Source organism: Microdochium trichocladiopsis, assembly GCF_020744255.1.
Source record: "Microdochium trichocladiopsis strain MPI-CAGE-CH-0230 chromosome Unknown B0I36scaffold_1, whole genome shotgun sequence".
NCBI classification, from domain to species: Eukaryota; Fungi; Ascomycota; class Sordariomycetes; order Xylariales; family Microdochiaceae; genus Microdochium; species Microdochium trichocladiopsis.
In genome coordinates, this window is record NW_025763544.1 from 3,025,979 (window position 1) to 3,050,134 (window position 24,156).

The 24,156-nt window shown below is 54.5% G+C and overlaps 4 protein-coding genes across 4 annotated transcripts; 2 read left to right on the forward strand and 2 right to left on the reverse strand.

Annotated features, from left to right (window-relative positions):
• Window positions 1-9,342: 9,342 nt before the first annotated feature.
• Window positions 9,343-13,048, forward strand: B0I36DRAFT_379484 (uncharacterized protein). The gene is made up of 2 exons (XM_046160769.1): window positions 9,343-9,811; window positions 9,876-13,048. Exons 1-2 carry the CDS (start codon window positions 9,413-9,415, stop codon window positions 12,861-12,863), a joined length of 3,387 nt encoding a protein of 1,128 aa, XP_046018588.1. The 5' UTR covers window positions 9,343-9,412; the 3' UTR covers window positions 12,864-13,048.
• Window positions 13,049-13,753: 705 nt separating this feature from the next.
• Window positions 13,754-14,290, reverse strand: B0I36DRAFT_310919 (uncharacterized protein). The gene has a single exon (XM_046152310.1). It carries the CDS (start codon window positions 14,165-14,167, stop codon window positions 13,952-13,954), a length of 216 nt encoding a protein of 71 aa, XP_046018589.1. The 5' UTR covers window positions 14,168-14,290; the 3' UTR covers window positions 13,754-13,951.
• A 1,991-nt stretch (window positions 14,291-16,281) lies between these two features.
• On the reverse strand, window positions 16,282-19,235 carry B0I36DRAFT_12036 (uncharacterized protein). Its single transcript, XM_046148027.1, has 7 exons — window positions 18,920-19,235; window positions 18,601-18,846; window positions 18,294-18,396; window positions 17,335-18,216; window positions 17,246-17,279; window positions 17,036-17,189; window positions 16,282-16,979 (listed from the first exon to the last, which is right to left on the reverse strand). The coding sequence occupies exons 1-7, from the start codon at window positions 19,037-19,039 to the stop codon at window positions 16,524-16,526; spliced, it is 1,995 nt and encodes a 664-aa protein (XP_046018590.1). The 5' UTR covers window positions 19,040-19,235; the 3' UTR covers window positions 16,282-16,523.
• Window positions 19,236-20,669: 1,434 nt separating this feature from the next.
• Window positions 20,670-22,784, forward strand: B0I36DRAFT_310927 (citrate synthase-like protein). Its single transcript, XM_046152311.1, has 4 exons — window positions 20,670-20,970; window positions 21,040-21,104; window positions 21,215-21,408; window positions 21,492-22,784. Exons 1-4 carry the CDS (start codon window positions 20,851-20,853, stop codon window positions 22,532-22,534), a joined length of 1,422 nt encoding a protein of 473 aa, XP_046018591.1. The 5' UTR covers window positions 20,670-20,850; the 3' UTR covers window positions 22,535-22,784.
• Window positions 22,785-24,156: the final 1,372 nt, after the last annotated feature.

The following is a 24,156-nucleotide window of genomic DNA, read 5'->3' on the forward strand; positions in this document are numbered from 1 at the left end:
TACAATTCTAATCACATCTTGCAATTGATTATAATGCCTTAAAATAGGAATAAAAACCCGGGGATACAACTACCTCTGAATAATGATGTCTACAACCTTTAACGAACTAGGCATGCATCATTGACACAAAGACGATTGATCTCAGGCTTGGACCCTAGGGTGTCACGATCCGATCTCCGGGGTCAACCGTCTGATCGGGCGCTGTGGGGTTTATGTTCTGTATAAGGCAGGTAGCGACCTCATGCAATACTGACTCCGTGCTGTCGTGTCTCGTGGGGTTGTCGTTCGTGTCTCTTGCGAGATATCACTGTCACGATCCGATCTCCGGGGTCAACCGTCTGATCGGCGCGGTGGGGTTTATGTTCTGAATAAGGCAGGTAGCGACCTCATGCAATACTGACTCCGTGCTTCTCGTGTTCTCGAGGGGGTTGTCGTTCGTGTCTCTTGCGAGATATCACACTCGGATCAATTGAGTGACTAGGTCAAGTGAAGGGTGAGGGTGATACTTAGATTGATCGCTGAAGTACAAAGGTAATGACTGTCTACAAGGAGATCCTCCTGGTGCTATATATCCTTTGTCCTTCATCGTGGTTCCCTGGATCACTTGGTTTCCTCGTGATCCTGGATCGTCTTGGATCCTTGGTGATCCTCGGTGATCCTGGATCGTCTTGGATCTGTGGTGATCCCAGCGATCCACTTCCGTCTGGCTGACATAATGGGATGCTTATGTAACCAGGGGTGTGCTGCCCCGCGTGCATGACCTGCCCTTGTCCCTGGCCCGATCTTGCGACCTGTTGGTCGGGTCGTCACATTATCCCCCTTCCCCCCTTGACGCTGTCCTCAGCGTCCTAGTACAAAAGTGAGTGGATGCCCCTGCCCGTGCGTTTTGCCTTTTGTTCCTTATGGCTCATCATGTCAGGTCGAATTGAGAAATCGAAATCGCGCGTGCCGCCCGCCAAAAAGACTTTGGAGCGTCATTTACTCCTGGCTACGGTTCTTCAGTCGTCCGTCGAGATGCCTTCGTGCTCGTATTGCGAAGGTCGGGGGATTGCCTCCTGCGAGGTTTCCCCGACGGATTCTTCTCGCTGCGCGGAGTGCGTTCGCCTGGGTCGTTCCCGTTGCGACGTGTTGGGGGTTGGTCCCGAGGAGCTTCGCAAGATTTCCCTCACGCACCAGAGGCTTGACGACGAGCTCCAGGCTGCTGAAGAGGAGCAGCTGGCTGCCGCTGTGAGGGTGCAGCGGTTGCGAAAACAGAAAAAGTTGTGGTTTGAGAAGATGATGCGCGCGGTGCGTCGTGGAATCGATAGTTTGGAGGAGCTGGAACGGGTTGAGAGGGAGGAGGCCGAGGAGGCCTCTCGTCGTTCCTCCGAGGAGTTGATTTCGGCCGAGTTTATGGCCGACTGGGATGCCGTGTACGCCGACGTTCCTCTGGAGCCTTCGGTGTTGGCTGAGTTTGGGCTGGTGTCGCCGGCCGCCGAGGGCGCTCGTGCCCAAGCGCCTGAGCCGCCGCGGGCCGCATCGGAGGATCGGCTTCCTGTTGGAACCAGTAAGGGCTAGTCCGGTGAGTGCCTCCTTCGTTCCTTATCTTGATGTAGCGATACGCTTCCGGGAAGTCGAGTGGGGTGAACTCCCTTCGGATGGTGGCGGTCTTGATCGCCATTTGTCCTTGGTACTCCCGTCGCGTCCAGTTCCACGGTTGTTCTTGGAAGCTCTGTGGTCGGTTTTCCCATTCGCGAAGGAGTTCCTTGCAGTTCGTGAGGTTCTCCCTGGGTTCCCAAGTGTTTTCCGAGTCGTCGTAGTCCTTCCATTTGATGAGGTACTCCCTGGTGTCCTCGCTGACGCGGTCGTCTAGGATCTTCTCGACTTCGTATTCTTGGTCAGGCTCGACCTCGAGTTGTGTTTCGAGCTCAGCGTCGGCTGGCGCTGGCTCGAGGAGGGAGGTGTGGAAAACCGGGTGTATTCGCATGGTCTTTGGTAGTGAGAGTTCACAACTAAGTGGTCCCAGTACCTTTTTGATGGCGAATGGTCCGATCTTTTTGAAGTCCAGTTTGTTGCTCGGTCGTTTGGTTTTGATGTTTTTGCGGAGCAAATAGACTTTATCCCCCTCCTTATAGGCTGGTCCCTTCAGCCTGTGCTTGTCGTATTGCGCCTTCTGCTTGTCTTTGGGGTTTTTGAGCACGGCTCGAAGCTTCTCTTGAAGTTTCGTGAGGTTCTGTGCTTCGACGAATGCTTCCGGCACTTGCGAGTCTGCGAGAGCTGAAGGTTCTGTGGGTTCGTACCCTTTGTTGGCGAAGAATGGGCTCATTCCCATGTCTTGGTTTGCCGAGGTGTTGTATGCGATCTGGGCTGTGGGTAGATGCTCGACCCAGTCGTTTTGTTTCTGGTTGATGAAGATGCGTAGGTATGTCTCGATGTTTTGGTTCATGCGTTCTGTTTGTCCGTCCGTCTGAGGGTGGAACGCTGTGGACATGTTATGCTTGATTCCTAGCTGCTTCATCAGATCTTTCCAGAAGTGTGACGTGAAGAGCTTGTCTCTGTCTGTCACGAGGCTTTCTGGAAGTCCGTGGTGTGCGATGACTTCTCTTTTGACTATCCAGGCGAGCTGCTTGGTTGTCATTGCTTCTTTGCATGGTATGAACAACGCGTACTTTGTGAGTCTATCGGTGACTACCAGGATGCTGTCGTAGGCGGTTTGGTAGGCGGGGTCCTTGGACTTAGGTAACTTGACGACGAAGTCCATAGAGATTGCCTTCCACGCTCTATCGGGTGGTGCGATAGTCATGAGTTCTCCGTACGGTTTGTGTCGTGATGCCTTGGCTTTTGCGCACATGGTGCAGTTGGCGATGACTTTCTGGACTGCTTCCTTGAGTCCCTGGAAGTCGAACTGCTTGCGCATCCGCTGAATGGTCTTGTAGACCCCTTGGTGTCCGCTGAGCGGGTGTTCGTGGACGGCTCGGATAAGTTCGTCCCGAACGGTGGGTGGTATCCACCTTTTTCCTCTGTACTTGAGCACTCCTTTGTCGATTCTCGAGGTGTCGTATCGCGGGTCTTCCGCGTGGGTTTCCTTGATATCCTTTTTGTCGTGGAGGGTTGCGTATACTACAAGTTGTTGGAGATCTTTGTCCCAGTTGTCGACAGTGAGTGCCGCGGCGATTCGCAGCGTGCCGTCCTCGTGTTGTCTTAGGATTGGGTGGCTGTTGTTTGTCGTTCCTTCGTGTTTGGGGTATCTGCTAAGGGCGTCCGCCCTAGCGTTACTGGAACCTTTGCGGTAGTGGATGACAAAGTCGTACTGCGCTAGCTTTTCGTACCATCGTGAGAGTCTCTCACTCATGGTGAGGTCCTTTGTGGTGGTGAAGTCCTTTAGGTTGTAGTGGTCTGACCAGACCTGGATCTGGTGCGGGGACCCCAGTAGGTAGGCCCTCCACTCTCTGAGTGCGGTGACGATTGCGAGTAGTTCCTTTTCTCCGACTGTGTAGTTGAGTTCTGGTCCGGAAAATGTTTTGGATAGGAAGGCGACGGGGTGTAGTCGTCCCTTCTCGTCTCGTTGTCCTAGTTGTGCTCCCATCGCGTACTTTGAGGCGTCGCATTCCACCTCGAATGGGAGTTCCGGATTCGGCATCCACAGGATGGGATGACTGAGGATGATCTGGATGAGTTTGTCGAATGCTTCTTGTTGTTCCTTGGTCCATTGGAAGGGTTGATCCTTCTTGGTGAGATCGTTCAATGGTTTCGCGTGGCCACTGTAGTGTTCGACAAAGATTCGATAGTAGTTGGTAAATCCCAGGAAGCTGCGCACCTCCGTGACTGTCGTAGGGATTTCCCAGTTGCGTAGTGCATCGGTCTTGCTGGTCTGCATATGCACTTGTCCAGGGGTGATGGTGTACCCGACGAAGTCGATTTTCTCTTGGTTGAACTTGCTCTTCTTGGGATTGACGAGGAGCTGTAGTTCTCGGAACTTGTCGAGTACTTTTCGTACGTGCTGGACATGGTCCTCATAGTTCTCCGAATAGATGAGGATGTCGTCGAGGTAGACGACGACGAAGATGTCGATGAATTCTCGGAGGATTTCGTTCATCATGGTTTGGAAGGTTGCGGGTGCGTTTGTGAGTCCAAAAGGCATGACGAGGTACTCGTAGTGCCCGGCCTCCGAACGGAACGCTGTTTTCCACTCGTGACCCTCCTTGATTCGGATGAAGTTGTAGGCGTCCGGCATGTCGAGGCTGGTGAAGACCTTGGCCTTGAACAGTCGGTCCCTAAGTGTTGAGATCAAGGGTAGTGGGTAACGGTTCTTGATGGTGTCCTCGTTGAGTTTCCTGTAATCCACGCAGAGTCGCTTCTTCCCGTCCTTCTTTGGTACGAATAGGATGGGGAACCCGGCAGGTGATTGAGATGGCCGGATAAATTGTTTCCTCAGCATGTCCTTGACATACTGCTTGAGGGTCTCGCTTTCTGCGGGGTTGAGTTTGTAGGTTCTCATGAAATTAGGCTCCTTGCCTTCCTTGAGGTTGATCTCGTGGTCCCACTTCGAGTGTGGTGGCAGTCCTCGGTCGTTCTTGAATCCGAAAACGTCGATGTAGTCATGGTATTCGCTGGGTACCCCTTCTAGTACGTCCATGACAATGGCTTCCCGGATGCTGTGTATCGTGGGTTGCCAGTGGAGTTGAATGTTGTCTTCCCATACGATTGTGGGGTTGCTGCTCCGTAGCCAGTTGCTTCCTAAGATGACTTGGTTTCGTCCAATGTCGGCTATGTCGAAGGTGATGGTTTCTTGGTGTCCGGGGAACTCGACTTGTAGCGGTAGAGTTTCCCGTCGTATCCATCCGTTGTCGTAGAGCACATATGCTCCTTCAATGTTGACGAGTGTGTAGGGTCTTTCCTTGTCTTTGTAAGGAATTTCCCACCTGTTTACCCATTGTGCGTTGACATAGGTCCTGTTGGACCCACTGTCGATGAGTGCTGTGCATGGAATCCCGTTGACGACGATGTTGATTGTCGGGCTCCATTTCCCGTGGTGTGGATAGGAGGACGCAAGGGTTAAGATCGGCGGGGACGAGCCTCCTTCGCCCGCCGTCGGTCTTTTTCCGCCTGGACGGTGGTTGCAGTGTAACCTCTGTCCAGTAGCCCCTCCTTCCATGCTTCCTCGATATCTTTCCATAGCGTCTTCCGTCGATCGTAGGCGCTTAGCCCCGTAGGTCGTTCGGCTGCGTCGCGGATCATGATCCCGGCTCCGCGGATCTCTGCTCGGCTGAATCCCGGAACTAGCCCATTCTGATCGATGAACGCCATGACTTCGTTGAGGTGGTCGCTGAGTTCGTCGAGATAATCCCGCGCGATCGTTCCTGGTTCCGCGACTCGGTCCTTGAGCCCTTGGTAGACTTCCACGAAGTCCGGCTCCTGTCGGATGTCGTCGCAGATTTCATTGAGGTTCCGCGTGGTTTCGGCGAGCTGCAGGATTTCGATTTTTCGTTGTACGTGTATGAGGCAGTTGTTCGTGATGCAACGCTTTCTGCCCCTTCCTCCCAACACGCATTCCTTGGGGTATTCATACGTGTCTGCTAGTTCGTATGCTCCGTCGACGAAGGTTGGTTGCCATTCCCGTAGAACGTTTCCTGGCAGGGGGTGTGGGACTGGTGTCCCCTCCTGTCGGCGCGGGAATATTTGGTGGCGTACTTTGTCTCCGAAGTGGTGGTAACACCCGTCGTTATAGCAGTATACCCATAGAATGGTGGCGTGCATTGGTTCCCAGCTTAGCATATACCGGTGGTCTCCGGGGTATGCGAGTTGTGTCTGGTACCTTCTTGCCGCGATGGCCCAGTCGAAAGGGTCATCTTTGTCCTTGAGCGGCTTGCCTTGAAACCGAATCCCGGTTTCGTAGCCGTCGATGTCGCTGCCTTCTTCGTTCTCCCAGTTTTCGTCGAGTTGGGTGTCTTCGCAGCTGTCGGGTGTTCCGGGTCTTGACTCTAGGGGGTCATGAGTTCCCTCCGTCGTTACCCAGGCATTGTGCACCTTGCTCCGCCAGTTGGCGAGCTCGTCGGTGTGTTTGAACATCCCGGTGGTGGGTCCTTCCGGGGCCGAGAGGTCGGCCGCCCGGGCATCCCACATTTTGCTGTATTCGCCGTTGCTTTCTTGGCGATTGGTCCGCGCTAGCTCTCGCATGGCGGCCGGCGCGTTGTTCCAGCCGAAGGTCTCTACCTCGTATCCCGTATCGTGGATTCCTCGGGGGATCTCGTCGTCTCCCGGCGGCTGGTTTTCCTTGTCGGAGTCGTTGGACTCGCTGCTTTCTGGTTCGTCGTACTGGCTCTCCATTATCTCTGGGGAGTCGTATTCTTCGCTGCGTGCGTAAGCCAACACAAATGGCTCTACGTCGTCGTCGGGTGCGTTGTTACTCTGGTTGCTCGAGTCCATTTCCTCAACGTCTTGCGGCATCGTTGCCGGTATGGTGGGCGTCCTGGGCGTCTCAGGTGTCGTTGCCTCACTGAGTGGCGGCGTCCCTTCGCTTGGTTCGCTTTCTTCTGCCACGTAGCATGCTCTGATTGCTTGGGTTGGTACCGGTTTGAATGGTTTCTTGGGCTCTGTACACTTCCTTGAGAAATGCCCTTCCTTTCCACAGTTGTAGCACAACTTCTTGTTGTCTCTCGGGGTCGCCTTCCCGATGTCCATGGGTCCCGCGTGGGTGCCCGTTGCAGTGGTTTGCTGCCTAAAGGTCCTCTTGAACGTCTTCTGCATCGGCTGCCTGGGCTGATGCTGTATTTTCGTGGTGTTGCCATGGTGCTTTTCGGCACGCCGCTCGTACAGACGCGTGTCGTGTTTGATGGCAAGCTCGCAGTATTCGAGGAACTTGGTTGGTGGTTCCAAGTATTCGGCCATTTTGTCCTTGACTTCTTCCTTGAGTCCGCGGTAGAAGCTCGAGATCTTGCTTTCTTCGGTCATGTCGAGCTGTGCGATGATGCGTCGGAAATCGGTGGCATACTCCGCAGCTGACTTGGTTTGTCTGAGCTTCTCGAGTTCTCGTTCGGCTCGTCTCTTCTCGTCGGGGTCCTGGAACAGAGACTCCAGGGCCTCTTCAAAGTTGTCGAAGGACTCGAAGATTTTCCTCGTTTCTCCCTCCATATCTTCCGGGTCGTTCTCCAGTGCTTGGGCTAGGTGTGGCTCGAACCATCGCAGTGCTTTTCCTTCCATGAAACCGGCAGCGTGTATAATTCGGTCTTGCTCGGTTTGGAACTGGTTGATGTACTGTCGTTGATAGGCTTTGAGCTGCACCAGGAATCCCTTGAGTTTCCCAGGGGTTCCATCGAACTTAGCGGGGGTGTTGAAACGAACGCTTCCTCCGCTAGGTGTTGCGATGATGCTGGCTGCTCCCAGAAGTGCTTGGACCTGGTTCCGAAGCTCGGCGACCATGCCCTTGTACTCCTCGGTGGTTCGGTTGAGAGCCAGGATGGCCTTGTCCTGCTTCTTGGTGTGTTCGATTGCGCCGTTGGCCCATTCCTGGAGTCTGGCCAGTTCTTCCTCGGTTGAGAGTCCGGGCTGGCTGACTTCGCCCAGCTCGTCCTCCAGGGTTCGCCCGTGGGTTGGAGTGACGGCTCGTCCTGCGGAGTCGGTTGACATGTTCGACATGGCTTATTCCTTCCTGGCGTTGCTGGTGCTCTGAAAGTACTCTTCCTCGTTCCAGTGGGTGAAGGATCGTCCGGAACAGACGTCGTTGTGGTTGATGTACCGGAGGTTGTAGCAAAGTCGGCAGATTTCTCCGACTTCCTTTCTGAGCTGGTGTCGGTAGCAACGTCCGAGGTAAACTGCTGGCTGTGCACACTCCTTGCAGCGCGCTTCCACAGGTGCTTTGTCCTGCGATGGATTGGCGGTGCTTTGCTGGGTGTGTGCTGGGTTGTTGTTCATGACCTGTAACTGTGGTACCTGTTGTCAGTATTGCTCGGGGTGTACTTACCCGAACAAGAGCGATCAAAATGTCACGATCCGATCTCCGGGGTCAACCGTCTGATCGGCGCGGTGGGGTTTATGTTCTGAATAAGGCAGGTAGCGACCTCATGCAATACTGACTCCGTGCTTCTCGTGTTCTCGAGGGGGTTGTCGTTCGTGTCTCTTGCGAGATATCACACTCGGATCAATTGAGTGACTAGGTCAAGTGAAGGGTGAGGGTGATACTTAGATTGATCGCTGAAGTACAAAGGTAATGACTGTCTACAAGGAGATCCTCCTGGTGCTATATATCCTTTGTCCTTCATCGTGGTTCCCTGGATCACTTGGTTTCCTCGTGATCCTGGATCGTCTTGGATCCTTGGTGATCCTCGGTGATCCTGGATCGTCTTGGATCTGTGGTGATCCCAGCGATCCACTTCCGTCTGGCTGACATAATGGGATGCTTATGTAACCAGGGGTGTGCTGCCCCGCGTGCATGACCTGCCCTTGTCCCTGGCCCGATCTTGCGACCTGTTGGTCGGGTCGTCACAATCACACTTGGAATCAAGTGAGTGACTAGGTCAAGTGAAGGGTAAGAGTGATACTTAGATTGATCGCTGAAGTACAAAGGTAATGACTGTCTACAAGGAAATCCTTCTGGCTCTATATATCCTTTGTCCTTCATCGTGAACTGTGTTGCCGTGCCTTGGAACTGTCAGTTCTATCGGCGCACTGCGCAGTTCCTACTGGGACTGCGCAGTCCCACAGTTCTTGGCACAGTTCCACGGTCTTGGCGTGGTCCTGTCCTGGATGACTCATCATGGTGGCTTAGGTAATGTTTCTTGGACCCGCGTGCATGACCTGCCCTTGTCCCTGGCCCGATCTTGCGACCTGTTGGTCGGGTCGTCACATAGGGGTTGCGCTGAGATACGTAGTGGACTGCAACTCTGTGAAACCCAGACTCTGGCAACTTTGCGCATTTCTTGACTGCTTTTGGACGCATTCAACATTGCAACAATTGGCTGGACGTTCTGAATCACTTGTGAATGGAAACAAGACACCGTTGTTTAATGCGGAAAATCTTGGACAAATAAGATTGAAAGTAGCTCGCGAACTATGGTAAATAATATATTGGCATTCTTTCAAGTCATTTGAGCTCTTAGATACTAATATGTAATATTATAAAACAACACAAATTAGTACAAAACAAGTAATATTTATATTTCCTTTTTCTAGTTATGATATAGACTTGTAGCCTAAATAATCTAGGAACTAGACACCTCAGGTAGCTTTTGCCAGCCTACCCTGCCTTACAGGGTAGCTTCAGCAAACAGCCCCACTTATTACTAGTATGAGACCCAATCTATTTCCCCTGTATAACACAAAGTAACCGTACGAAACCCACAACGCGCCGTCTTCACAGAGTATGGAGGTAGCGCGTCATAAGCCACCACGCGTGATACCGCTAGCAAGCTACCCGTCCAGCCTGTCCCGTGGCCACATGATGGCACCGCCATGGCCGCCAGGGCAGGTCATCATCGACTTGACTGAAGACGACGAGCCGGCCTCGTTTGCGTCCTCTGGAGCGGACAGAAGCAGGCAGCTACCCACAAACGGCGATCACGCAGTCCCGAAGCCACGCATACTATCGACAACGCCGATCCCGGTGCCTTCACAACCATCATGGGCCACGCCACCAACACTGGCACCAGCACCAGCACCAGCATCAGTACCAACTCCAACACCAACAGCACCAGCATTAGCTCCTCCTCCTCCTCCTTCTCAGGTGCCAGATCTCACGCCATGGCCCGACAAAGCCAAGCGTCGCAAGTACGGTACTGCCAGTCTAGGCGGCTTGGATGCATTCCGCAAGGTAAACCCAGACTGGGCAGCGAAACGAGTAAGGCCTCTTCTCCGCGTGAGCTAAAAGTGAAGTTTGGCTGATACTGACCATATATACTTAGGGACAACAGCTAGCAGCATGGAATCTTTCCTCCAGCCAACAGGCGCGCATTCTGGCGCCGCTTTCCCAAGGAATCAGACCATCAATCGAGCCAGTTGAAGTAGCCAGCCAAAGCCAAACGCAACATAGCTCGCAACAACCAAACGGAGCACCACAAGGCCTCGCCGACCAAATTGCGGATTCTCCCGAGTACGACGAGCTTCCTCACAAACAGCCTACTAAGCCCGATGCTGAGCATAGCCGAGCGCGAGGGAGCAGCAATGGTAGTGGAAGCCCCCCACGATTGCAGTCGCCACCGAAGTTACTTGAGAAGAAGCCGCCCCGGAATACAATACAAAGACAAAAGGCACTAGCCCGGGCTACGAAATGGCAGGGCGGCCGGGCGCTTGAGCTTTCATCGAGAGGAAGCAGTAGCACACCCGAGCAGACTCATCGTAGCTTTGGGATCACAAGGCGGCCGTACCTAGCTGCCGCCGAACGCCGGCAGATTATTGCGGGGAGCGTAATCGGAGTGACCTCGCCTCTAGAAACACAGACACAGATACTACACGTCGACTTCACCGACGAGGAGAACAGTTTTCTGCGGACGCTTGCACGGAGGCACTATAGACGCCCCGCCACTGGTGGCCGTTTGCCGATTCGCGACCTGCGGCATATTCTCAAGAAAGACCTGGACCGGTCGTTACAAAAGGCTCTTCTCAAGGATCTGCGAGAAGGCTTCGTTGGACATCGTGATCTCACTCCACCTACTGCAATACTAGCGCGTACAGAGACAGATTTGGTTAACTACTTGCGCGATCTTATCGTCAGGCGGTACAATAGCTCGCCGCAGTGCCTTCGCTTGGAGCCTGTGAGGAAGAACCCGCAAGCAGTCAATAGGATGCCTCAGGTGTTGTTTGCTCGAGAGATTGTTGGCAAGCGTGGCTTTGGTACCTTGAGACGATATCAAGATTTCGACACCGTCTTTCGAAACGATGTCGAAGACCGGCTGGAGCCAAGAATGCAGTTCACAGGCTGCGCAGGCGACATTGTGACGATTTCTTGGCTGTCGGACAACGACTTCATCTGTGGCACAACAACACACTCCGACAGCCATAACCAGCAATACAACAAGCCTGGCAACCTAGCCCTTGGTAATGTTACGAAGAGACAACTGGTGGCACATCCAGGCCATCGAATTCTGCGTCCTCTCGTGTCACATGGTGACAACGCTCTCGAGTCCATGCGTCACAGCCAAGACCCTTGGCTCTTCACATCTGTTGTATGGTCTGACTATTCGTCTGTGCACAAGCTGGCATTTACCTCCAGTTTTGATCACACGGTCAAAATCTGGCAATGTCATGAAGGCTCCATGCATGCTGCAGGCACATGGCCTCATGAGGGTCGTGTCAATTATGTGGTCGCCTCCACGAGTGAGCAGGGCCCAGTGGCCACTGCAGCAGACGTTGCGGAAAAGAATGTCAGGGTCTACCACTTGGACGAGCCGCGACATGACTTGCCTCCAGGTCATCTCTACTCCGATGCCAAGTACGACGAGTACTCATGCTCACGCATCAGCGAAACTGGTTTCGTGCAGTCGGACAGTTGGTCATACTATCCAGCCGCGATCCGCTGGGGAATTGCACCATCAGCGCAACATCTCCTGCTTGTCGGCTACTCACCACGAAGTCACCACGGAGCAGGCGCTGACTACGAAATCCCCGAGGACAAGCTCAACACCGGAGAGCTCTGCATCTTCCATACGAAGCTCAAGAAGCCGCTCAGAGTCAGCGGCGCAGCTATGCAGAATGTCTTTGATGTTGTTTGGCATCCGACACAAGTCATGTTCGCGGTGGCCACGTCGACAGCACCTGGAATTGACAATAGAGCATCCGAGTACAACAAGACTCAGATACGACTCTTCTGGCCGTCGCCCGAGGGTGGTTTCAACGTCCACAAGACACTCGACTGTCCTGCCACCGACATCAACATGCTCACGTTGAGGCCAAACAGCAAAATCTACTCTTATGTCACAGCGAGCTGCACAGACAGTAGAGTGTACGTGTGGGATTCGAGCGGGAGCGACCGTCCTCTGTGCGTGCTGAAACACGGAGACCCCATTGACGAGATTCTCGGTGATCGAGAGCGGGAGGATGTGGGAGTAACATTTACGGCCTGGAGCTCAACCCCAGATCGACTGTACACTGGCTCTTCTGATGGAGTAGTCAAGGCCTGGAATATAAGGCGAGGGAAACCTGTCCTTGTCAAAGACTTGGTTGAGCTAAGCGGGCCTGTTACGTATGGTGCATTCTCGCCAGATCTGCGTAAGCTGGCGATTGGAGATGGGACTGGAAAGGTCTGTATCCTGACACAGGACGAAGATGATGATGAGCCGCCCGTCCAGGGCCTGAAGTTGGACGTTCACGGACAAACCCGTACTGTCAGGCTGCCACGGGCCCTTCAACCTCATCCAGACGTACCAGCACCAGGTGACCCCTCAAAGGCCGAAGATGCAGGTGGTACAGACTGGCTCAGAACAGGGAAGGTTATCTATAAGCCTGGCTTGGGGGTTTCCAAGGGTCCAAATTACTCCGACTTGGGATTTTACCGGAGAGATCTTCATCTCAACGAAGATCCCATAGGGCCACTACTAGCTCGCCATCAGGCCACCCAGATGACTGAGAGGCCGCCCATGTTTTGGCCAGTACGGCGGCAGGAATGCACCACTGCCGGTAGTACACATCACCTTTCAAGCGACTTTGCTTGTTTGCAGCTAGATGCCGCCACTGAAGCACAGCTCCAGGCCGAAAGGGTCGAGTACGACATTAGCAAAGTGGACTATGTCTTTTCGTATGAAGACGACGAAGAGGAAAACGAGGACAAGGATTCCAGGCATGGCAACTCCAGAAACGGGATCTTGTACAACATGCTTAGATCAGACGAGACAGACCAAAGCGATTCTAACGACGATAACGACGACGACGATTCTTCTGACGAAGACATGTCTTGAAGGCAATGACAAAAACAAAACAAAAAAAGGCCTAGTATTCTCCTCTAGACTTCTTGTCTTGACGTTCTGTAAGAGGAAGCTGTAGACGAGAGAAATAAAAACACTCAGAAACCTGTATAGTCAAATTCTTAACCGTGATATCGAGTATCTTTTTGTGACGACCCGACCAACAGGGGAACTGCTTGGGGCTGAGGTAACAAACAAGCCCAGCACAAACAAGGCCGCAGGATCAGGCCAGGGACAAGGGCGGACCAGCGAAAGGCTGGCGGGGAACACATTATGTAAGCACCCACCTTACGTCAGCAGCCGACGATGAACGGTCGCACGGCGACCATCATCCGTCGGTCTTGCGACAACAAACTGTCGGCATGCGACCCAACGGTGTCGCAGGACGACGGGCACGATGAAGGACAAAGGGATATATAGAGCCAGAAGGATCTCCTAGATAGACAGTCATTACCTTTGTACTTCAGCGATCAATCTAAGTATCAGTTTCACCCACACTTGAACTAGTCACTCAATTGCCGAGACTGGTATCTCTTCCAAGAGACACGAACGACAACCCAGAGAGAGAACGATAGCAGAGTGTTAGTTGATATCGCGCAGGCTTTACCTATCTGCAGAACAGCAACCCCAGCGTCCTACCAGACGGTTGACCCCGGAGGTAGGATCGTGACACTTTTGCTTTTAAACAACTTTAAAGACTTTGATATGCATGTTTTCTTTTATAAGAGCCCATATCTCCTTTTTAAAGTATTGAGATATTCATGTTTGAAAACCAGTAGACGGTAGTATCTCGAGGCGAGCTACCCGGTACTCAGCTACTTCTAGCCGAAGTGTTTCAACTTTTCGACGATTGGCTTGGAAGTCATTCCGCCAGGAGTGCGAAGCTCATCTTTCCAGCCGCCGCAATCCCAATTTAGTAGGGTTGCCGCTTTCATTTCTCCGTCGTCCTCATGCCATGCACCTCCCTGAAAGACCAGCGCGGGCGCGCGAGAAGACGAGAAGTTTGTCATCATACAACGTGCCTTGTTGTGTCACCTAGCAGGCGTGTGTGATGGCAATGAAGCCCCGCCAATGCGCTCCAATCAGAGCACGCGCGATTTGTGAGCAGGGGGAGCTCTGGGATTTTTAGACTGTCCGTCCTGCATCGACAGGAACTCTTTTGGGGAGGGATTGATTGGCTGGTCTTCGTTCTTTCGCGGCTGTTTGGTCCTACTTAGTAAGTTATCGGCAAACTCAATTGGACGTTTGATTGCCCTTTTTTGACTGAGTGAACGATGCAGTCCGAGCAACGTGAGCATGGCTAGTAATCAATGCACTCTGGAAAAGGAAAACCACCTGGCTCTCTCCTCCAGCTCTTTGGTCTAGGACGACGTGCGTACTTCCTTCTGCAGGTTCTACACTGGAATGATGCAGGTTCGGTGTGCTAGCGGCAAGCCTGGCGGACGACCTAGGTATCTGGCCGGAGGAACGAAAACTCCATCCCTCCCCACAACCCCAGTCCCCCGTTTTCGCCAAGACAGTCCGTCCATCAGGGCTTTGGAGATGCCCCGTGTGTGTGTCTCGTGTCGTGTCATGTCGGTGCTGCTTCCCACGGGAAGCCACGGGAGGAAAAAGCCAAGGGCTTGAGGACCGACGTTGACCAAAAAATACCGCAGGCTGGCTGGAGACTTGCAGGTCTGATCATCTTGGCACACATGTGGAGTTTTGTTGCAAGTCAGCAAGTAGCATAAGGCCCCCCCCTCTGGGCCCCCGCCCCTACGCGCTTAACACGTACTAAGTTGATGGGTGTATGCAGGGAATATTCCAGAGCGGGAGGTGGGTTTTTTGCTGCTGCAGGTCGGGACAATTCGGCCCTGTCATATGGAGCCCTGCCTCCCTGCACAGATATCGTGATGATGATGATGATAATCCCGCAACGAGGTTGGCTCTGGGATGTTTCAGAGGCCCGGGTGAGCCGGATACACCACCGCAAGTATCTTCGGAAACCCGCATGAGATACGAGTCGTGCTGCTGGTAGGGAGAGATTCACCGCCCCAGCATTGCAGGTTATCAGGTCACTTTGCTTGAATCGAGAGCAAGGGCACGGATCGCAAGGCTTTAACCTAAAGCGCAACTCCCAGAGTGTGTCTAGATAACCCGTCCCCCGATCTCACCGCCAGCGGTCAAGACAACAACAGCTTCACATACCTAACTTAGCCTCTTCCATGCTGGCTGGCCTGCCACTGTAATTTTAATCTAGGTAGTTTTGATACCCCAGACTTGAAGAAAATAACGCGGAGCCCCCCGCACAGGTTCTTCCCCGAAGCGTACGTGTTGCATGGCTCCCGGGGATTTCCAGGGCTAGATAACGGGGAGCGAACATTCCGCGAAAGACTAGCCAGACAGCTAACCATCCGGCACTTCGTCCCGTATCCTGCACATATGCAGGTGCACACGCAGGGGGGAGAGTTGGCATTTGTCTAGATCGCGCGTATGTGGGTGGGTGGGGTGTTGCACCCGATTAAAAAAGGACCCTGAGAACTTTGAACCTTGGCGATACCACAAGAACCACCTTGGCAGAGACCCCGGGCAGGTACAAGGCGAGGAAAAAGCCGCAACAGTGCTGGGCACTGTATGTTCTTGGCATACTGTGCCAGTCAAGTACCTTTTTGGTTTCCGAGAGAGACAAGACTGGGTGCAGATGGTCACGATGGGAGTTGCCTGTTCCAGAAGGGGGGGGGGGGGGGCTTCTGCTGGCGTACCTAGCTTGAGGTGGTGCTATTCCTTAGTCAAAGGCCATACAGGCCGTAGGGTCAGGTTCCATGCAGAGAGCCGACGATTCTCCAGGTGCGAGTACTGGCGGACTTTACTTTGATGCCTTCTTCTCCTTCTCTGAAGCCATGCACATTATGTTCGTCTCGTGGGAAGATGACTCGCTCAACCTGGGGGCATCCGTCAGTCAAAGTCTCTCACTTGAAGTACTTCATCATCCTATCTTTAATCGCACAATGTATCCATGTATCTCTGAACAGAGTGGACTTCTGGACTTAGCGGTTGACATCAAGTACAATTATTTTCTGCTGATCATCTACCGCCTTCTACTTCATAGATGCTTGATTCATCTCTGCCACAAGTACCGAGCTGTGACCAATCCTATCCGTGAGGACCGTTCTCAGCTTCCGTACCTGTAATAAATTCTCTGGGACCAGTACTCTCGATGGAAAAGTAGCCAGAACCTTGGTCATCTGCAGCCCGGGGGGCGCATCATCAACCCGTCATAAAGGAACGTCACAAAAACGGAGGGTACAGCCAGCATTTCTGCTGTGCCTCAACGCATGAAAGAAGCGCGCAGAAAGAGTCAAACCATAACAGCATGCCAAATCGCCTGCTTCCCCGTCTTTGCAGTGTGAAGTCCACCGCATGATTATGATACACGTTATCGAAACGCCGAAACTATGAACAAAGAATGCACCCTGTGTGTTTTTCTTTTCCTGGGCCTCGAATGCAAACGTGACAAAAACCGTGGCCGCTATTCATGCAAAGGTGACCCCTGCACCTCGACCGAGACTCTCCCATTCCACCCAGTATGGTTGCCATTCGTTGCTCGTGCCGAACTAATGACACTTACCAAAGAAATGGCCTTCTCCTCGATCACCAATCCCATCATGTAGAGCACTATTGTCCAGGAGGGGCTGGGAAGCTGAACCCAGGCGGAAACATTGGCATGCCGTTGGCACCGGTGGGTATCCCGAAGGGAAAATTAGAACCAGCTCCCTGGCCAGGTGGCATGTGGTTCGGGTTGTCACGGTCGTCACGGCGCCCATCTCGGTTCCTCCGCCACCGTTGCCCATCGTCTTCCTGGTCGTCATGTGATGATTTGGGTCCGTGACGGCCACTCTTGTCCGTCTGCATGCGCCGACTGATAGCCTTAGACGAGACGCCAGCTCCAATCTCGATATCTGGCTCCTCGACGACGAGTCCGCTCTCGATCGGGCGGCCGCCACTGCCTCCATATTCGGCGGTGAGCATCCACTTTCGATCAGCCTCAGTCAGCCGGGCGATCGGTATGATACTGACGCCTGTCTGATAGTCGCTGCAGTCACGGGGGCCAAAGCCAACTCCCCATCTCGTCTATTTGATGAACTTGTTAGTATCCAGTATCGATGACTCGAGGGGGTCTTACATACCCGAAAAGGCCCCGTCTCGTTCGCCTCCTTCGCAGCGACTGCATCTCGACGGTTCACCATTTTGACGAAGGCGTGCCGCTTGTCTTTGTTGACGATGCAGGTCTGTACAGTGCCGTGCCTGCTGAAGATGCTGCGTAACTCGCTCTCGGGGACTCTGGGCGGATGTCAGGACTTGCTCTACGTGGTTTCTAGAATTGTGGTGGGACTTACGTGACTCCTCCGACGAAGAGAGTGCGACTCAATACTGTGCCGGTTCAGTCAGCTCAATTCTCTACGCGAGCCAAGCAGCTTGTTCTTACCTTTGATGCTGCCCTGTGGGATCGACCGGTCATAGTCAACCCATTTCTCAGTCGACGGGCCGCTTTGTGAGTTCCGATGAGGACTTGGGCTTCTGCCGTGGCGGCCAGGCGGACTTCGTTGCCGATAGTTGTCTCGGCCGTGCTGTCCTCGCCCCTGATCCGGGGAACGCCGATCGGAACTGCTACCATGGCCGTTTCGTGGTCCCCGTGGTGATCTTTGAGAGTCCCATTGCCGGCCAGGCGATCGTGATCTGGATCTATTCCGGTATCTTTCGGGTGATCGCGCCTGGCGATCTGGTCCCCAAGTACCTTGCCCGTATGTCGCCGCTGGTCCTTGTGGCGCCGATACTGGCGGGGCAGCAGCCGGCACACTAGGAGCTTGGTTGTTCTGCATGGCAGCGACGATAGCTGGTATCTTGTCCAGTGGGACACCTTGATCAGCAAGGAGTTTGATTAGCATGACCTGCTGCTGCAGGTTGGTGTCCATGGCGCCCGACACGGGCGGAGGCACCACGGGTGGAGGCATGCCCGGCGTAATTCCTGGAAAACTCGGGGGCTGACTGCTTGGGTTTACTGCAGGAGCCTGTCCCAGCTGTGGGAACGGGAAGGGCATGCCCGGAATGCTGACTGGCGGTGGCACAGGTGGAAAAGAGACAGGTGTCTGGCTCTGGGTCTGAGTATATGGCTGCGTTGGGGGGATGCTGTAGGCATTGGCAGGAGCTGAAGTGCTGGCTGGGGCCGTCGAGGCTGGATGCTGACGCGCCAGGTTCGATAGAGCTGCCAGGATTGCATTGGGAGGTGCCTGCGAAGTAGGCTTAATTTCACCCAGACCTGGTAGTCCAGGCCCAGGGGGAGGACTGCCGGGAGGCGTTGTAGACTCTTCTGCGCCGTCTTTCATGTTAGTCTACATTGTATGTCACAGGCTGCATGGGAAAACTTAGGATGTAGCGCAGACGTACGCGGTTGCACGGAAGCTTGGAGCTTCTGTTTGAAGGACTCTACCATCGGGGCAGGAAAGGTCTGTCCCTTGTCCCAAATATCGACTAGTTTTCTTATCTTCTCCTACAGCGTCACACGTGTAAGTATGGACTGGCTAGTCACGGGCACACAGCATTTCGGGGGTTATGAGATTGAGAGGCATCGGTGGTCGATACTATTCCCAGCAGCAATTCGAGTGGCAACTCGGATCATGAGGCGTGGCGCCTGAAACAAAAACAACAGATGATGGGAAGGTCATGGTCGCAGGTCATCGCTAGTGCAGCTCACCTTTTGTTCAGACGGAGCAGTTTGTACGATATCGTTCATCAGCACGGGAATGAGTTCTGTCACTCGATGCACTCCTGCGGCATAAGTGCCGTCGGGGGCAGAACTATTGATCTGCTGGCCGCTTTGTTTGGCTTGCTCAATCCATCGTCGGGTTACAGAGTCCACCACATAGAGTACGCCCAACTTATGTGTGCCTGGAGCCTTTTTGAAATGAGTGTAGATCTTCTGAATGAGTACTGATTCAGACTGTAGCAATTTGTCGGGTTAGTGGCTTGATTCTGCTGTTGACTGACACTGTCACGGGTGCTGGCTTGCTTACTTGAACGTTGTCGACACATAGTGCAGTCAAGGACGCAATGCGAGTACCAGACACTCCTGGGGGCTTGAGACTTTGCATGTAACTCAACCCTGCCTCTAAATCTGCCACCGGTGATGCCATCTTGTCCGTTGAGAGGCACAGACTGGCTGAATAGTATATAGCACGAGGTACTGTCCGGGGCTGCAGGCCACAAGCGACAGGCAGCCAGATCTGGACAGGTCAAGACACTGCGCAGCTGACGGTCTTCACTGATACGAGGGAAGCACTGGGCCTCGACGATTACGCGTTTGCTGGATCTAGCCGCTTTCAGACGGTATTCACGGCCACGAAGCGGCGTCTTCCTCGACTGGGCAGTATTTGTCTATCGCCCACGATCTAGAAGGGGGTCTGCGAAGGTTGCACGAGCGGCCACGCCACGAACAGCCAAGAAGGATACTGGTCGCGGGCACGTAGCGAGTCTACCGGATGGACGAGTCTCATATAGGAGCAGCAGCATACGACACTACGACAGTCTATGTATGCCCTGAGTCATTTGTTGGCGATGACGAAGCGGAGACAGACAATAGCAGCCTATGGCGATGGGGGACACGGTGGTGTTTACGGCGCAGTCGCGATGCGGACGCGCCCGCGCAATGTCCAGAAGCTGGTCGACGTGGTCGGAGAACACCAAGATGACCGCGAGGGTGATGTATCACGATGCGACGCGTCAGATGAGGTGATGGTGAGGGCAGCAACAAGAACTGTGTGCTGAGCGAAGGCGGCAGGTTGGGTGAGAAGCTGGTTTGTAAGAGGGGATGTTGGAGAAGAATCGAGTCAGCAGAATGTGTCCCTCTTAATTAAGCCTCGGACAACCAGTCACCACCACCAGGTGGAGCTGTCGAAAGAGCTCCCCCCCCCTCCTCCACCAGCCCGGGGAGCTACCCTGTACTAGCCAAGTCGGCCGCCGTCACAAGTCATTAGGGTATTTTTTGGCTTCGTGGCACAAACTGGGTGACGAGGAACTCTTGGAGGACAAAGGATTGGGCCAAACCCCAAGAATGTCTGGCGAGGCCATTCCATGGGGACTCTCGGGTTCCAACAACATGGCGTTGGTAGAGCTGCCCTGTTCGCTACACTCAAAGCGGGACTGCTGCCGCACGCAAGTATGCACATGCAGCATCTGGGGAGTTGAATGCTGCAAGCTCAGCGAGGAGAAAAAAACGGCCCAGCACTTGACGTCACGGAAGGCGCCATGTACATACTTGGAGTATGCAAGGATGGTCCGTCAGTAGCTGCTGGTAGGAGCAACGGCTGACTCGAAGGAGCTTGTTGGATTCGAAGCAACGAAGCAAAAGAACAATCTTAGCTGCAGGACGCTAACAGCGATTGAATATGCTAAAATGGCACGGCAGAGCATTGTTGAATTTTTGGATTTACCGGCATTAGCGAACTGACTGAGACAGGCGCGGCCTTTGAGGTCCCTGGCTGTCCTGTATGGACTCTCTGTTGCTTTTGTTCCGTGTCCAGGATCCGCCCAACGGTCTGCATTTTTCACCCTCGGTCAGATGGAGGTTTCCAGGCCGGAGCGCGCAGCGGTTGGCCTTGGCCCTGGCTGGTCCGAGCAGCTGCACTCCACTGCATCGTCAGCGTGCATTGGCTGGGTCACGCCAAATTCTGGAGCCCGCAGCGAGGACATGTGCCGTTCGGGAGGGAGGAGGAGGGGTGCTGCTGGGTGGGTGATGGTGGAGGACGGACCTCCAGCTGCTGTGCGTCCCCTCCAGCTCCCGCCGCCTGCGGCATTTGATTATGCCCGTTTCGTCACCCGCCCAACCACGATCTGCTGCTCCAGTGTCCCGTTAAATCTCCCTGCCAGTGTTTTTTCCCTTCTGATCCTCCCCTTCTGGTCCTGCATCACACGGGTTCATCCAGTCCCCAGAACACACATCCTCACAATGGCTTCCACCATGCGCCTGAGCTCCTCCGCTCTGCGGGCTTCCATGCGCGCGACCCCGAGCTTCACTGCTCGCCACGCCGCCTTTGCTGCCGCCCGCTGCTACTCGTCCAAGACTCAGGTACGGTGAAGCCTGCACAACCGCTGCTCGCCGCACAGCCGCCCGCTAACCGTCCTCTTGCACAACTAGTCGCTCAAGGAGCGCTTCGCCGAGCTCCTCCCCGAGAAGATCGAGGAGATCAAGGCCCTGAGAAAGTGAGTCCTGGCCAGCACTTTGTCCCCCGCGATCCTCGACCCGCTCTTCCGGTCGTCCGAGGCACTCCATCCTGGCCGTATATATTGACCGAATCTCTCTCTCCACACAGGGAGCACGGCTCCAAGGTCGTCGACAAGGTCACTCTCGACCAGGTCTACGGTGGTGCCCGTGGCATCAAGGCCCTCGTCTGGGAGGGTTCCGTCCTCGACTCTGAGGAGGGTATCCGCTTCCGCGGCAAGACGATCCCAGAATGCCAGGAGCTCCTCCCCAAGGCCCCTGGTGGCAAGGAGCCTCTGCCCGAAGGTATGGACACTTCCTGAAGGCGCCTCACTCCAGTGGCGGGCTCTATATCGTTCATGATGACTGGTACTGACACAGGACAACAGGTCTCTTCTGGCTGCTCCTGACTGGTGAGGTTCCCACCGAGCAGCAGGTCCGTGACCTGTCTGCCGACTGGGCTGCCCGCTCCGATATCCCCAAGTTCGTCGAGGAGCTCATCGACCGCTGCCCGACCGACCTTCACCCCATGGCTCAGTTCTCGCTGGCCGTCACTGCTCTCGAGTACACCTCGTCGTTCGCCAAGGCCTACGCCAAGGGTGTCCACAAGAAGGAGTACTGGGGCTACACCTTTGAGGACTCGATGGACCTCATTGCCAAGCTGCCCACCATTGCCGCCCGCATCTACCAGAACGTCTTCAAGGGCGGCAAGGTCGCTGCCGTCCAGAAGGACAAGGACTACTCCTTCAACTTCGCCAACCAGCTCGGCTTCGGCGACAACAAGGACTTCGTTGAGCTCCTCCGTCTGTACCTGACCATCCACACCGACCACGAGGGTGGCAACGTCTCTGCCCACACCACTCACCTGGTCGGCTCCGCCCTCAGCTCGCCCTTCCTGTCCCTGGCTGCTGGTCTCAACGGTCTCGCCGGTCCCCTCCACGGCCTTGCCAACCAGGAGGTCCTGAACTGGCTCACCGAGATGAAGAAGGCTGTTGGTGACGATCTCAGCGACGAGAAGATCAAGGAGTACCTGTGGTCGACCCTCAACGCCGGCCGCGTCGTCCCTGGCTACGGCCACGCCGTCCTCCGCAAGACCGACCCCCGCTACAGCGCCCAGCGCACCTTTGCCCAGCAGCACATGCCTGAGGACCCCATGTTCAAGCTCGTCAGCCAGGTCTACAAGATCGCCCCTGGCGTCCTGACTGAGCACGGCAAGACCAAGAACCCTTACCCCAACGTCGACGCCCACTCTGGTGTCCTGCTCCAGTACTACGGCCTGACCGAGGCCAACTACTACACCGTCCTCTTTGGTGTCTCGCGCGCCATCGGTGTCCTGCCCCAGCTCATCATCGACCGTGCCGTCGGTGCCCCCATCGAGCGCCCCAAGTCCTTCTCCACTGCCAAGTGGATCGAGATTGTCAAGAAGTTGTAAGCAGTTTCTAGGCAAAAAGGGTGTGGGTTCGCTGTTGCCTGAGTCCGTGACGAGACGAGCGATTGACGTCGAAATGGAAAGATAAAAAACGAAGGGCAGTATTTGTATCAACATGACGAGGAGTTTTCTTTTGGTTTTTTCACGCCGCGCGTATTGAGAGAATGAAGATATGCTCCTGCCTTGATACCATAACAATCTGCGCTTGTACAACAGCTATAGTTACCAAATACATGTCATGACCTCACGCAGAGCCTCCATGTCACAGTTGTGCTTTGACTATTCAGAATCATGGTTTGCAGGGCGCGGCCTTATGAGCCCCTTAAGAAGACCTTTTGTCTAAGGCAGTTTTGCATGAATCCACCAGGCTTTAGTCCTGAATGCATCTTTGTCCTGAAATGCCTACCTAAGAAATCGAAGGCTGGCGAGATCGCCAGAGTCGGTTCTCAGCACGCAGCGCTCGACGATAGGTCAATGAGGTATGCCGTCTTGGCAGGACTGGTTCGAGCTTTGATTCTCCAACCCGACTCGTTGTTGAAGCGAATCGCAGATCACGTCATGCAGGACTGCATCGACAGTCGACACCATAAAATTTTTTGGCACGACGAATAGGGGATGTGCCAGATGAGATCTCTCAACAGATCGACACCAGACCTTGTGGGGAACCTGTTGTTGCGGCGGGCGCTAGTCAAGGTGGTGTGCTAAAACAAGGGACGCAGGTCCCCAATTGTGAGCAGAGGGGGCTTGGCATTGTTGAGCTGGTGGTCCAACATCTGGGATGGAAGGGTCCCACCCAGCTTTTTGCCTCGAATTGAGCGAGCGAAGCTCGACCCATGGCGGTCCACTCCGTTGATGAGTGAACAGCGACTTGCTGATGCTGATGCGACTGCTGGGTGTCCAGTGTGTGTGCGTGGTAGCTTACTATGAAGCCTGAGTGGTTGTGGTTGAGGTCCAATTGGCGACGGGCAGTTGTGAGGAGGCTTGGGGAGAGAGAGGGGGGAGAACCTTGAGCTTGGGGTTCCCCCACCCGCCAGTCCTGCGGCATGGGCTGGCTGGCCCCAGCTCGAGCTGTCACAGTTGAAGGCCTGGGCAGAGACACACAACGCTCAAGAATTGAGACCACCTTGCAACATTGCGAACACACGGATTCTTATGGCTCAGCGTCGCCAGCCGAATCAGTAAGCGAGCACTTTGAACCTCGATAAATTCCCGGCGGCACATCGCCCGCCAAGACATGGGGACTCGGCGCGAGAGCATCGCAAGCTCGGATCCGAGGCCATTCTCAAGGGCAACTCCGAGAGAAGTCGACGTCTGAGGCTCTGCAGTCCCGCGGCAGTCCCGCGGCACTTGGCCGAGGGCCAGTCATCGTGAAGGAGAGGAAAGAGTCGGAAACACGGCGGGCAACCCCATATGGGGAAGCTCGCACGTCGTGGGGTTGCGTCGGTTGTCGAAGCGCTGGCTTGTGATGATGCTGCCCGCGGCTGTGATGCTCCTGGCCGATGTCGCTCCCGCTCCATCCCTCCCCTCTGTATGTGCCAAATTGGACGGCATCTAGAAAGGCACCAGACAGATATAGAGATCGAGTCCCTTGTCTGCTTGCCAAACCTACTTGGCATGCAATAGAC

What these genes read in the sequence shown, in the direction of transcription:
- B0I36DRAFT_379484 (XM_046160769.1), top strand. Translation starts at nt 9,413, where the DNA reads ATGATGGCACCGCCATGGCCGCCAGGGCAGGTCATCATCGACTTGACT. An exon ending in CAGACTGGGCAGCGAAACGA is followed by an intron (nt 9,812 to 9,875) that starts GTAAGGCCTCTT and finishes ATATATACTTAG; the next exon opens with GGACAACAGCTAGCAGCATG.
- B0I36DRAFT_310919 (XM_046152310.1), bottom strand. Translation starts at nt 14,167, where the DNA reads ATGCTCACGTTGCTCGGACTGCATCGTTCACTCAGTCAAAAAAGGGCA.
- B0I36DRAFT_12036 (XM_046148027.1), bottom strand. Translation starts at nt 19,039, where the DNA reads ATGGCATCACCGGTGGCAGATTTAGAGGCAGGGTTGAGTTACATGCAA. An exon ending in CCAAGCTTCCGTGCAACCGC is followed by an intron (nt 18,217 to 18,293) that starts GTACGTCTGCGC and finishes AAGACGGCGCAG; the next exon opens with AAGAGTCTACAACGCCTCCC. An exon ending in ACGAGACGGGGCCTTTTCGG is followed by an intron (nt 16,980 to 17,035) that starts GTATGTAAGACC and finishes TTCATCAAATAG; the next exon opens with ACGAGATGGGGAGTTGGCTT.
- B0I36DRAFT_310927 (XM_046152311.1), top strand. Translation starts at nt 20,851, where the DNA reads ATGGCTTCCACCATGCGCCTGAGCTCCTCCGCTCTGCGGGCTTCCATG. An exon ending in GAGATCAAGGCCCTGAGAAA is followed by an intron (nt 21,105 to 21,214) that starts GTGAGTCCTGGC and finishes CTCTCCACACAG; the next exon opens with GGAGCACGGCTCCAAGGTCG. An exon ending in CAAGGAGCCTCTGCCCGAAG is followed by an intron (nt 21,409 to 21,491) that starts GTATGGACACTT and finishes ACAGGACAACAG; the next exon opens with GTCTCTTCTGGCTGCTCCTG.